Genomic DNA, 14447 nt, shown 5'->3' with positions numbered 1-14447 from the left:
AAAAAGCCAATAATTAGGTGCAATAGAAAAAGGAGTCTATAACTGCTAGGACAAATGAGACAAAAGAGAGAATTAGTGATAAAGAAGATCAAATGGGGGCGCCTGGGTGGCTCAGCGGGTTAAGGCTTCTGCCTTCGGCCCAGGTCATGATCCCAAGGTCCTGGGATCGAGCCCCACATCGGGCTCTCTGCTCAGTGCAAAGCCTGCTTCTCTCTCTCTCTGCCTGCCTCTCTGCCTACTTGTGTTCTCTGTCAATGAATAAATAAAATCTTTAAAAAAAAAAAAAGAAGAAGATCAAATGATGGAGAATAAAGAAGCTGAGCAAAAGAGAGACAAACAACTACTGGACCACGAAGCAAGAATTCGAGAGAAAAGTGATACCATAAGATGAAACAATATTAGACTAATTGGGATTCCAGAAGAAGAAGAAAGAGAGAGGGGAGCAGAAGGTATATTGGAGCGGATTATAGTAGAGAATTTCCCTAAAATGGCAAGGGAACAAGCATCAAAATCTGGGAGGTACAGAGAACCACCCTCAAAATCAATAAAAATAGGTCCACACCCCATCATCTAATAGTAAAACTTACAAGTCTCAGCAACAAAGAGAAAATCCTGAAAACAGCTCAGGGCAAGAAGTTTGTGACATACAATGGTAGAATTATAGGATTGGCAGATGTATCCACAGAGACCTGGCAGGCCAGAAAGAATTGGCATGATATATTTAGAGCACTAAATGAGAAAAACATGCAGCCAAGAATACTATATCCAGCTAGGCTCTCACCGAAAATAGAAGGAGAATTAAAAAGCTTCCAATACACAAAAACTAAGAGATTTGCAAACACCAAACTCTACATGAAATTTTAAAAAGGGTCCTGTAAGCTATGAGAGAGGCTAAAAGTAGTAAAACAAAAATAAACAGAGACAATACGCAGTAACAGTCACCTTACAGGCAATACAATGGCACTAAATTCATATCTCTCAACAGTTACCCTGAATGTTAATGGGCTAAATGCCCCAATAAAAAGACACAGGGTATCAGAATGGATGAAAAAACAAAACCCATCAATATGCTGCCTACAAGAAACTCATTTTAGACCCAAGGACACCACAAGCTTTAAAGTGAGGGAGTGGAAAACAATTTACCATGCTAATGGACACCAAAGGAAGGCTGGGGTGGCAATGCTTATATCAGATCAATTGTATTTTAAGCCAAAGACTGTAAGAAATGAGGAAGGACACTATATCATAATCAAAGGGTCTGTCCAACAAGAAGATCTAACAATTTTAAATATCTATGGCCCTAACATGGGAGCAGCCAACTACCTAAACCAATTAATAACAAAATCAAAGAAACACATCGACAATAATACAATAATGGTAGGGGACTTTAACACCCTCCCCCCACTGAAATGGACAGATAAACTGAGCGAAAGATCAACAAGGAAATAAAGACCTTAAATGACACACTGGACCAGATGGACACCACAGATATATTCAGAACATTCTAACCCAAAGCAACAGAATACACATTCTTCTCTAGTGCACATGGAACATTCTCCAGAATAGATAACATCCTGGGTCACAAATCAGGTCTCAACTGGTACCAAAAGATGGGGATCATTCTGTGCATATTTTCAGAGCACAATGCTCTGAAGCTAGAACTCAACCGTTAAGAGGAAAGTTGGAAAGAACTCAAATACATGGAAGCTAAAAAGCATCCTACTAAGGAATGAATGGGTCAACCAGGAAGTTAAAGAAGAATTGAAAAAATTCACGGAAACAAATGAAAATGGAAACACAACTGTTCAAACTCTGTGGGACACAGCAAAGGCAGTCCTAGGAGGAAAATATATAGCAATACAAGCCTTTCTCAAGAAAGAAGAAAGGTCTCAAGTACACAATATAACCCTACACCTAAATGAGCTGGAGAAAGATCAGCAAAGAAAGCCTAAACCCACCAGAGAAGAGAAATCATAAAGATCAGAGCAGAAGAGAAATCAAGACAGCATGGTACTGACATAAAAACAGACACACAGATCAATGGAACAGAATAGAGAGCCCCGAAATAGACCCTCAACTCTATAGCCAACTAATCGTCAACAAAACAGGAAAGATTGTCCAATGGAAAAAAGACAGTCTCTTCAAAAAATGGTGTTGGGGAAATTGGACAGCCATTTGCAGAAGAATGAAACTGGACCATTTCCTTATACCTTACACAAAAATAGACTCAAATTGGATGAAAGACCTCAACGTGAGACAGGAATTCACCAAAACCCTTGTGGAGAACACAGGCAGCAGCCTCTTCGACCTCAGCCACAGCAACTTCTTCCTAGAAACATTGCCAAAGGCAAGGGAAGCAAGGGCAAAAATGAACTTCTGGGACTTCATCAAGATCAAAAGCTTTTGCACAGCAAAGGAAACAGTTAACAAAACCAAAAGACAACTGACAGAATGGGAGAAGATATTTGCAAATGACATATAAGATATAGGGCACCGCATATCTCAGTGTCTATAAATAATTAACATTTTTAAAGATTTGTCTATTTTAGAGAGAAAGACAGAGCATGAGCAGGGGGGCAGATGGAGAGGGAGAGAGAACTCAAGCCAACTCCAGACAGAGCCCAAAGACTGATGCAGGGCTCAATCTCATGACCCTGAGATCATGACCTGAGGTGAAACTAAGAGTTGGACACTTAACCAACTCTGCCACCAAGTCGCTCCAATAAATTATTTTTTTAACATGCAATGTAAATTTTAGATATCTAATTGAATTATGTGGGAATCACTGAAAGGAAATAAAGGTAGATTTTGTTTTTAAATACAAAAATGTCTGTAATATGTAGTTTATCCCCTCGAATCTTAAATTTAGATCCTCCTTCAACCCCATCCTAGAATACAATCTCCTTTGGGTGAGTACCTGGAATGCAAAAATCATTTTAATATTTATCTAATCAGACATAATGGGTGGGACTTTTGGAGGGTTTATTTAAATAAAGAAATTAAATGAATTTCAAAGTCTAACAGCATCACAATTTGGATGATCTGTAAGAGTATGTAGTATTTTTAACAACTACTTCTAAAAAATACTCAATATCCTTGAAGTAAAATATTAGCAGAGAGCAAATCATGTATTTATTCATTCACCAGACATATTGAGCCCTAGTAGGTGTCAGGCAACTGCAGTACAAAAGGTGATTATTACAAAACCCAATACAGTAAACTTATGCACACAGAGCACTTGTATATCAGCAGGAGTTCAATCTTATCTCCTCTATGAAGCTGATCAAAACAACTTCCTTTACTAGGTTAACTTTTAGTGCATTTATGACCAATACCACATAACTAAACTTTATAAAACACTAAGCTTTTAGTGACTTCTCATAGATGTGCTCTCAACACTTAACCCACTGAGCCACCCAGGCGTCCCTACATTTCTTCTTGAAAACAGGAAATACCTTTTAATCTTACTTGCTAAGTACCGTAGCATTTAATGTGTCATCTTTCATGGAGTATTCAAGTATCTTCAAATTCCATTTGTTATTTCTTTCTTCTACCAGAGTGAAAAACAAAGAGATTTATTTAATACCTAATATCTGGATACCCTCGGAATAGCATAAGCATACTACTTCCTCCATAGTCATTCACTACATTTTAAAGAATGTACCTGTCTTCAGTTGTTTTTTTTTTTTTTTAAGATTTTATTTATTTGTCAGAGAGAGAGAGGGAGAGAGAGCGAGCACAGGCAGACAGAATGGCAGGGCAGGCAGAGGCAGAGGGAGAAGCGGGCTCCCCGTCGAGCAAGGAGCCCGATGTGGGACTCGATCCCAGGACACTGGGATCATGACCCGAGCCGAAGGCAGCTGCCCAACCACCTGAGCCACCCAGGCGTCCCCAATTTTTTTTTTTAAAAAGGGAATTTGGAATTTAGATTTAAAAAAAAAAAAAAGATAAAATTAAGTTGGACAAAAGCACACCATGTTTGTAGATAAAGATTTTCCCTGGGGGGAAATACTTTATTTCTCATTTGTGAGGTTTAGGGCAGAATGATAAATTATACCTTATGTATGCTTTCTCCATTTTTCAAAGCATGTTCAAAGTCATTATTATACCTAGTCCTAATAAGAACATATGCAAGGTAGGCAAGGCAATTATTATTGTTTCCGTTTTATAAATGGGACAACAGAAGATTTTTCCTAAGTTTGCAAAGACTAAGACCAGAATTTAGGTCTATTGTTACTCAAAGTATCTTTTAATTCAAATGGATGAATAAAACGCTTTGCATTTGTATAGAACATTAAAATTTGAAGGTACTTTTATATATATGGTGCAAACAGAATGGGCAGAGTATTTCTCAACAGTGTGTAAAATGAAATAGGATCTCTTTAGGTTTCAAATCAGTCCCATGATAAAAGAATCTAGAGATCAGTAATTGAACAGATTTTCTATGCATAAATTTGATAATGCCTTAGTAGCCATGAGAAAGACATTTACTAAATGCTTGCTTTTGATGAGGTAGAGAGGGGTGATACCTTCACCCCTAAGAACCATTTTCAACTGTTACTCATGACTTTTTTTTACCCAAACAACATCAATTGCTGACTATGTCATATTCCTCTTCTCACCGATGATTTTGGAAAGCTTTTCTATAGTTCTTTTGTTAATTTTTCATTGATTTTCCATTCTCATCAAAATTCAATTGGGTAATTTTAGTGATGTTGGTTACATATTTTTTTATCTTTCTAACTTCACTAATGAATTAGAACAATGAAATTGGTTATTATCCTTTTTTACCTTTGTAACACATGATTACTAAACACACTGACTTGTTTTTTTTCTTGCATGTTTTTTAGTAGTTATGTTATAAAGCTAATTCATCTCCTATATATTGAAGTTTAAAACCAGTAGAAAAGAGCTAGAAATATTCAATGAAAAGTTAAGTTTACTTGCTGTAATTTTCATCAACTGTATCTCAAACTGATCCTAATTATAAATAACTATATAGATTTCTATTATAGGTAAAGATACTGATATATTTTTCTACATTATAAAAATAGTACATGATTGAGAGTTTACTACAAGAGTGTATTACTTGAATAGTTATACTAATATCATTTTCACTGTCTATAAACTGCATATTCAACATGCTATACATGCCTTTCTTAAATGAAAATAAAGTTTTAGTAAATTTTAAATCAAAACAAAAGGAAATGAACTCATAGATTCATGCTATGAATCTATGATATGCTATGATACCCAATTTATGCCCTTGTAAATATCAAAATGGCTTTAAATTTTATATATATATATATATGTATATACATATATATATATATATAAAGACATTTGTATGTTACCTGTTACTTAGTACACGTGCACATCGAAAAAAGTACTATATTGGGTTATTTATTTTTTTAAGCTTTTAAAAAAATGTCATCCCTGCTCAATGTTAATAAGTCTTATAGAAAAACTTGTAATCTCTTAAAACTTAGCATTTGGTGGGAATAATGAGAATTTGTCAGATTGGGGGGGTACATTAACTCTTTCAGACAAAATACATCCCATTTTATGTTCTGAAAAGATGGTTTCCCCTATTAGTCTCTAGTGGCCTAAAAGGATTTATGCATCCTTTAAACTGAGAAGTATATTCTCATCTCACCATTAGCATCATGAACCAAATGTCTATCAATTCCCTAAACAAAATTTGAAATAGATAGCTCATAGTCTAGGTAATTTTGTGCTGTAGTTCAAACAAGCAAGACTGTTCTAATAGAAAACTTCTGTCCTGACAGATCCTAAAAAACACCTGCTCCATTCAGAAAGTTTCTTAGAATGTGACTTCCATCTAAGAGATAATTCTTAGTATCTTCATTTTAAATTAAAACATAACAAAGGAATAATATTTGAAACATTTTAGACTCCTTTCTTTTGTCAAACTGAAGTTATGATAGGATAAGAAGCTAAGGCTTTCCATTTACTTGCAGAACATTTATTAAGATAACTTTCTACAACGCACTGTGCCAGGTTTATTGCAGAGTACTCAAAAGTGAGTAAGAATCTGTATCTCAAAAGACTTAATAACCCAGTGTGCAAAACAGACATGCATATAAGCAGAGAATAAGTAAGCTAGCAAGTATAATAATCAGAGTATTAAGATGTTGTAAGAATGCAGGGATAGGGAATTTTTTTTTTTTTTATTGCACTGATTAAGGAAGGCTTTCTAGAGGAGATGGTATAAGTGAGCAGCTAATTTTTAACTTAGTTTACAAACCTTTCCAGAAGAAAATTTCTCCCATTTGAGGGAGACTGGAAAGGAAACAATAAATAGTTAGACAGTGAACAAATGTGGAGTTTATCTCAGATTTATAAAGTTTTCTGATTCCAGGGCTATACAATACCATGGCTATGAGCACAAGGTTTAGAGTCTGAAAAATCAAGACTTGAATCCTGGCTCTCATTAACTAGACTTACTATATATGTGATCTCACACATGTGGTTCAATCTTTGAACCTCTGTAGACTCAATCTTTAGATATTTTAAAGTGGTTTTAATAGTAGTACCTAACTCATAAGATTGCTTTGGACATTACTTGAGATTATTTGTGTATGAGTGTGTGTGTGTGTGTGTTTGTGTGTACATATTTGTGTGTATATTCCTAGCACTGTGACTGGCACATGACATTCCCGAAACAGTTTGCTATTATTACTATTTTATTATCACTTTTACTTTTATTATTATATTTGACTATTTCAAATCAAGGCACAAATAATTAAAATAAAAGACTTGATACTATTATGAAGAGTGTGTATTTCAAAGAATGGTAACTATCTTCCTTTTTAAAAAGGCAGTATTTTCCCTATGTGGTTTCCTAAAACAATTTGCTTTTCAGTGTATGAATTATCTCCATTACTGACAACGTTTATTTGTTGGTTGGTTGATTTAATCCTGGACCCTCTCTCCCTGCGCAGTCTCATAAAAAAGTTTGCTTTGTTGCTTTGAACCTCCTAATTTTCTGAGTTTGAGACCAGCAGGCAATTTGGAGGTAATGAAAGAGATTCAGATCCAGTGAAATTTCCTCCAGACTAGTCTAAGGTTCTCCATTTTTCTTCAGGAGCTAGAAAACAGTCTGGATTACTATATCCATATGAAAAAAGTAGGGAGGAGTTAGCTTTTGACATTTCTTTTTGTTTTTGTTTTGGTGATTACACGGCATTTACTTCACAAAGTGTGAATCATTACCTTACAAAAACCTGTTACTGGCATGTTTTCAAATGTGATTAACATTACTGTGGTTGAATAATAACTGTGGTTTTTTTCATCTTGAAAAAATTCTCTTACTAAAGAAAGTGGAATAAAATTTTTAACTACTTCAAAAGACTTTCCTTCCTACTATGAGGAAATCCTGGGAGTGGATAGTTGATGGGTGTTAATGTCATTAACCTTCTGTTAGCTCTTCTTGTCAACTTGTTAAAGGTGCCCCTGCTGCTGAGTTACACTCCCTGCCCTCCAGTTGGTGAAATGATTTTGCCATCAGTCAATCAAAAAGCTAAGCTGGTTTTGGGCAACAGACAGTCCTGTCATTGACAAAACCTATGTGAGTAAATGTAAGAAATTTGTCAACAGGATATAAGCAGTAAGGTCAACATTGTTGTTAATATGCTTTTTAGCAAGTTTAAGATGCGAAGAATAAATCACAACACATATTTAAAAGTCTAAGAAGCCCTCTTTTAAGAATGGTGTTCTTTCCTGTCAGAAAAAGCAAGGAGCAGTAAGTAAAAGTGATGCTTTGTTTTAAAAAAAAGGCAAGAAAGACTCTTGTGCAGCCACACCACTGGTGAAGAAGAAAAAAACAAATGCAAAAATCGGAACCCACAAATAATGTCAAATCAGAGAACAGTCCTAAGGATTGGTTAGCAGTCCATTCACAGTGTTGCCTCTCATCTCTTTTTAGTATGGGCTGTTTTTCAAAACTCTGTGATTTCAGGTGTCATTCTGAACCTCACCCCACCATTATTAGCAACAGGAGACAAACACACAAGTAGAGTATATAATTTCTTGTAACCTTCAAAGAGAAAAAGAGAAGCCTCTAGAAATTAATGAATTAAAACCAACAGGGCTATTACAAATAACTTCATGAGCTGTTGAAGTTATTCTGACACGATTCGAGCTTAAAATAATGAAACAGGCATAAGGGTGGTCAGTTTTAGCATCAGATATGGAAAATACTCCTCATTTAATAAATAAGAACATCTTTGAAAAGTTCAAATATGTAAAGTTAGGAATGTCTAATACAGAGGAAACATTCAATAAATGAGAATATTATCATTGTTAAACTTAGTAAAAAAGAATCTAGATTCTATTTTAATTCACTGCACAAGTGAACTACAGCTTCCAATATTATAATGAGCATAAGCCCATGAAGAATACCAAGAACTTTGCTTTAAAAAAAAAAATCAGGGTAATAGCAATAATTTCCCTAAATGATTGTTTAGGTTTTTGAACAATGTGCATTCCTGTATATATATAGTGCTGGTTTATCCATAACAGATCATCCCCTTTGATCCTAAAACCTCCCTACTTGCTAGATTTATAAGACAATTTCCTCACATTTCCCCGTTTCGTTTCCTTATAAAATTAGTTTTGTTTACTCTTCCCATCTATTTTTTTGAGTCAGAAAAAGCAACCAATTTTGGGCAGAGAAAGGGAGACGGAGCTGATAAGGTTCCTTCTAAATCTATTGGCTATTTTTCAGGATGCAGAAATAAGCCTGAGCCACTCTCCATTCATAGAAGAGGTTTTATTCTTTTTTTTTTCTTTTTACTTTCTTGGTTATTATTATTTTTTTTTACATTTCCTTTAAAAAGTTTTGGATTATCCTTTCTAAATCTGATTATATTTTACATGCATGCACCAAAAAGGTGGTGATTTAATTTAATGTTATTGAAGTTTTTTTTTAAGATTTTATTTATTTATTTGACAGACAGAGATCACAAGTAGGCAGAGAGGCAGGCAGAGAGAGAGAGGGAAGCAGGCTCCTTGCTGAGCAGAGAGCCCTATGTGGGGCTGGACACCAAGACTCTGGAATCATGACCTGAGCTGAAGGCAGACACTTAACTACTGACTGAGCCACTCAGGTGCCCTACAGCATCCTTTCTGGATTAAAATATCCTTCTCTTACAGAAGTGCCAGAAGAGTACAAAAATATTAACTAAGCACCAGAATTCACATAACATATATACATACGAAGATCATGTATACTGTTTGTCATTTTCTAGATTAAAACTCTCAGTGGGTGCCTATGGAGTCTTCCAAAGCAAGAATAGTTTGAGCAACAGTTTTATCTTCGTAGCTCATTAATTTGGACTTTTTATTTTACTATTTTTTAAAGATTTTATTTATTTATTTGACAGACAGAGATAAACGAGAGAGGGAACACAAGCAAGGGGAGTGGGAGAGGGAGAAGCAGGCTTCCCGCTGAGCAGGAACCCTGATGCAGGGGTTATCCCAGGGTCCTGAGATCATGATCTGAGCCTAAGGCAGATGCCTAAGGACTGAGCCACCCAGGCGCCAACTCAACTTAATATTTTAAACTTTTTACCTAAAATAAATTACTGTGCATTTTTTTTTCAAAAAAAGTATGATATGCAAAGTAAGAGCCCCATACATTTTAGCATCATTTGCAATCCTCTTGTGGACAAACAGTCACACTTTAGTGCCACTTAAATGAAGAATAACCATTCATCTGTAACATACAGATACAGAAGGCTCTGGATTTTCATTTTAAAGTGCTTAATTACCTGCATAAAGACAGAAATAAAATAGTCTAGGCCAAGTTCATGAGTCGGAAATTACTTTTTTTTTTTTTTTAATAAATGAGCAACAAAGCCTCCTTAATGTTATGTGGCCATAAGCCAATCGAAGAAGAAAATGCTAAAAAGAACAAAAGGATCAGGAATTAAATTCAAATATATGAGGCAAGAACCAAAATCAAAAGCTGAAAGATGTGGTAGTGTTTTCAGCCACAAGACAATATGATATATTTGCAAGGAAAATCTAATCAAAGTTAATCATAAAGTTAAATCTTCACATTAAGTATCCTGATAAGGGAAGTTATATAATCCAAGGTTATTTTTGAGGATTTCCTGCCTCTAGTCACCCACAAACTTATGTTTCCAGTATTCCTAGCTATTAAAGTACTTGGCATCACTAATGGACAACATAAAATACGGTATTAATTCATGAACCCAAAGCCTTAGAATGAAAAACCATTTTTCACATAAATCTAAATTGCCATTCTCAAGTAATTTGAGTTAAGTACCGTAATTTCTAAGTTTGGCAGGAAAGTAAGCATATCGCAGAAGAAAAAGGCAATAGATTTAACCTTGAAACAAGGTTACTTCCATATAGTTGTTGAAGAATTTACTTATTATCAGATAAAGAATTTACAGTATTTATTCCCTTCTAGTGATATAAAATGGTGATCAATCAGCAATTCAAGATATTTATTTAAACCTAGAGGAGGAGGATATGGCTTTAACTTCTGAAAACCAAAATAGAAAAAAAACAACCACCCAGCTCTAATGTAGTTTATCTTCAGATGCTAGATTTAACATTAAATAATTCAATCTAAATGCTATTTCTCAAGTTCTTCTTTCATATATTTCTGTTTTATCTGAATGTACTGTATATAAAATGGGGTTTAAAAGTATCTATTTAGAAGGAAATGCTTAATGTTATATACATAGCTTCTACAATTTATTTAAATACATGATCTCCTCATCAATTCATCTATCCATCCAACCAGGCATTCATTTTACCTATCCTTCTCAATCCTTTCAGTCTTCTGATATTAGTCATTTTCTGAATTGTCCTTTAATATTCATGTGTGCCCTCAGGAAATACCTGTACACATGCAAAGAGGAAAAAAAAAAGTGCCTGACCAAAAAATCTTATGGTGATCATTTCCTTTAACCAACTGGTTACATAAGGGGATTGTTTGTTTTGTTTTTGGTTTAATCAAGCCTTATAAGACTTACCTTGCATATTTATTGGACCTTTAAATGAAATGCTTCTTTGAGAAACGGCCTTTTTTTTTTCCTCATATAATTGTTTCCTTGCCTACTCTACCCAGTTCCAAACATTGTCAACTAAAATTTATGCTGTTGATATAAAAACAGCCTATACACAAACTCACCCAGACAGCCTGAATAGATAGACTGGTAAGTTTAGAACTACACAGTAAATACATATTCCTTGTGCATGCGCTTGCGCGCTTGCACGCACGCGCGCACACACACACACACACACACACAGAGGCAGAGAGAGAGAGAGAGAAAGAGATTGAGAGAGAAAGAGAGAGAAACTAATAAACAAAATGCTTGAATAAATAAAGGATATTGTCATCTTCTCCACAAACTTATCATGTTGATCTTCTGTTTCGGGGAATTTCTTGATGTCACGTTCCAGATTAATAATTTGTTGTTCCATTGCTGTAAGGTTGCTCTTGAGAATTTGAGCTGAAACTAAAGAACAATGTGCAAAAGTATTTAGAGTATTTTACCAAATATTCCAAAAAACTAAAAGAAAACAGTATCATTTATTTTCTAATGTGCAGAATAGTTCCACGAAGTCAACTCACATTTTTCTGAATTACTGCTCATGAAGATTCTACTCTCCATGACATAAGCGAAAATGTGTAATATAATATCCCAAATAATCATGTTTAATAAGAGAATGTCACCATTTTATTCAGCTATTAGTTCAAATGAAGCCATTTCTATTTAAATTTATTGATGGAATTCCTAATAATTCATTCTTTAAAATCTAATTTGAAGATTAAAGAGAAACCAAGGTTCAAAGAGATCTTACTTTGTTGATACATGTTCTTGGCTATATAAATGATATAAACTATAAAAAGGGTTCGAATATTTTTCTTTTGCTGAAACATCCTGAGTTTTAAAAACCAACATCTATGATAAAAGCTTTTATCCTTAGTACTTTTCATATGCATAGAGATGTGAAAGTTACTATTGATACATAAAGAGAATTAAGAGCAAACCCCAGAAATACATATGCACATACATAACAATAAAGCTTCAGTGTGCCCTCAAACACTATCATTAATTGCTTTAATTACCCCTAACATTATCTGTACTTTTTTCTCTCTGCATTGACAACCAATAATTTTAAGAACTATATTCAAACTGCTCCTAAAAACATGCACATTTTCCAGTTTTCTTATGATGCCCTCTCTTAGCAGAGGTACTTTTTAAACTATTTTATAGATACTATATGAATGAATGACTGCCAACTACAAATGAAGGCAATTCTATCAGTATCAATGCATTTGGCAGATTCTAGTTGAAAAGATAAGGTACGTATTAGAATTTAGTAGGTTAGACTGTGACACTGGTTTTTAAATCCAGGCTCTGAAACACTGTTCTTTTCATTAAAGGACTGTGAAACAGAGAGTACTATTACAATTCTTTTTTTTTTTTTTTTAAGTAAATTTTGTTCTCATTCAGAGGCCTATCAGAATTGCAATGAAAAATTTAAGAGCTGACAAAATCAACCTCCTGGCAAATTTTAGCCAGACTCTTCTGATACAAATTCATCACATTGACACCCACACCTTTATAACTTTATAAGGAGAAATTGCCTTAAATATACATGGAAGTTCAGAGACTAAAAATCAAACACCAACACTAAAGACAATTTTTTTTCTATTAATCTGTCAATTCAAATAACACTTTCCAATTAAGTTCCACTTGTTGAGCTCTGACAAGCTTCAAAATGATTCTTTATAAGAGAAGTCTGCCAAAAATTTATTAATGGCTTGACAGTCATTGCTTGCTTTATTTAAAGGATGAGTTCACTGTGCAGGAAATGATTTCCTCTTTCTTTCTTCCTTTTTTTTTTAAATATTTTACTTATTTACTTGTTAATTATTAAACTGATTTATTTATTTTCAGAAAAACAGTATTCATTATTTTTTTCACCACACCCAGTGCTCCATGCAATCCATGCCCTCTATAATACCCACCACCTGGTACCCCAACCTCCCACCCTCCGGCCACTTCAAATCTCTCAGATTGTTTTTCAGAGTCTATAGTCTCTCATGATTCACCTCCCCTTCCAATTTACCCCAACTCCCTTCTCCTAACACCCCTTGTCCTCCATGATATTTGTTATGCTCCACAAATAAGTGAAACGATATGATAATTGACTCTCTCTGCTTGACTTATTTCACTCAGCATAATCTCTTCCAGTCCCGTCCATGTTGCTACAAAAGTTGGGTATTCATCCTTTCTGATGGAGGCATAATACTCCATAGTGTATATGGACCACATCTTCTTTATCCATTTGTCCGTTGAAGGGCATCTTGATTCTTTCCATAGTTTGGTGACCGTGGCCATTGCTGCTATAAACATTGGGGTACAGACGGCCCTTCTTTTCACGACATCTGTATCTTTGGATACAGGACTGCAATTGCAGGGTCATAGGGAAGTTCTATTTTTAATTTCTTGAGGAACCTACACACTGTTCTCCAAAATGGCTGCACCAACTTGCATTCCCACCAACAGTGGAAGAGGGTTCCCCTTTCTCCACATCCTCTCCAACACATGTTGTTTCCTGTTTTGTTAATTTTTGCCATTCTAACTGGTGTAAGGTGATATCTTAATGTGGTTTTAATTTGAATCTCCCTGAGGGCTAGTGATGATGAACATTTTTTCATGTGTCTGATAGTCATTTGTATGTCTTGATTGGAGAAGTGTCTGTTCATATCTTCTGCCCATTTTTTGATATGTTTGCCTGTTTCGTGTGTGTTGAGTTTCAGGAGTTCATTATAGATTTTATTTATTTATTTGACAGAGATCACAAGTAGGCAGAGAGGCAGGCAGAGAGAGAGGAAGGGAAGCAGGTTCCCTGCTAAGCAGAAAGCCCGATGCGGGGCTTGATCCCAGGACCTGATCCGAAGGCAGAGGCTTTAACCCACTGAGCCACCCAGGCACCCTCCTCTTGCTTTCAAACAGGTTTTTTTCACTTGCATTTTTCCAGCTCAGTCTCAAAAATTACTCAAAAGGTATGTTCTCCTCTTGTGCTTGATTGAAAAATTTTGAAGGTATGAAATTCATAACTTGTTATGTCATGTAGGTTACATAAAAGTAATAAACTCATAATATTCCGTAATAAACAAAATGTGCCCAAAGGCCAGGTTTAGGTCACACTAGTAATACTCCCATTAGAAGAAATGGTAATTTCAGTAGTAAAAATGGGATGGTGACAATGATTCATCTTCTGATTGTTCAATACAGAAATAGCCTAAGCAAGTACTATGCACACAGAAGTCTAGATATCTCAAATAACAAGAGACAATATTTTTAATCAAGTTGAATTCTGAATAAAGCACTATTTGCTAGACATCGTTCCTCCTCAATTTCACGTGTCAA

General features: G+C 35.0%; 1 protein-coding gene across 1 annotated transcript in view; it reads right to left on the bottom strand.

Moving 5' to 3' along the window:
* Nucleotides 1–14447, bottom strand: part of DIAPH2 (diaphanous related formin 2) — a 958873-nt gene that overhangs the window by 351678 nt on the left and 592748 nt on the right. The window contains exon 23 of the mRNA XM_032331686.1: nt 11395–11519. Within this exon, the coding sequence (XP_032187577.1) occupies nt 11395–11519 (125 nt within the window). The remainder of the gene's footprint in view (nt 1–11394; nt 11520–14447) is intronic.

This window comes from Mustela erminea, chromosome X, assembly GCF_009829155.1.
Source record: "Mustela erminea isolate mMusErm1 chromosome X, mMusErm1.Pri, whole genome shotgun sequence".
NCBI lineage: Eukaryota > Metazoa > Chordata > Mammalia > Carnivora > Mustelidae > Mustela > Mustela erminea.
The sequence above is the reverse complement of the archived record's forward strand: the minus strand, read 5'-3'. Positions and strand labels throughout refer to the sequence as shown.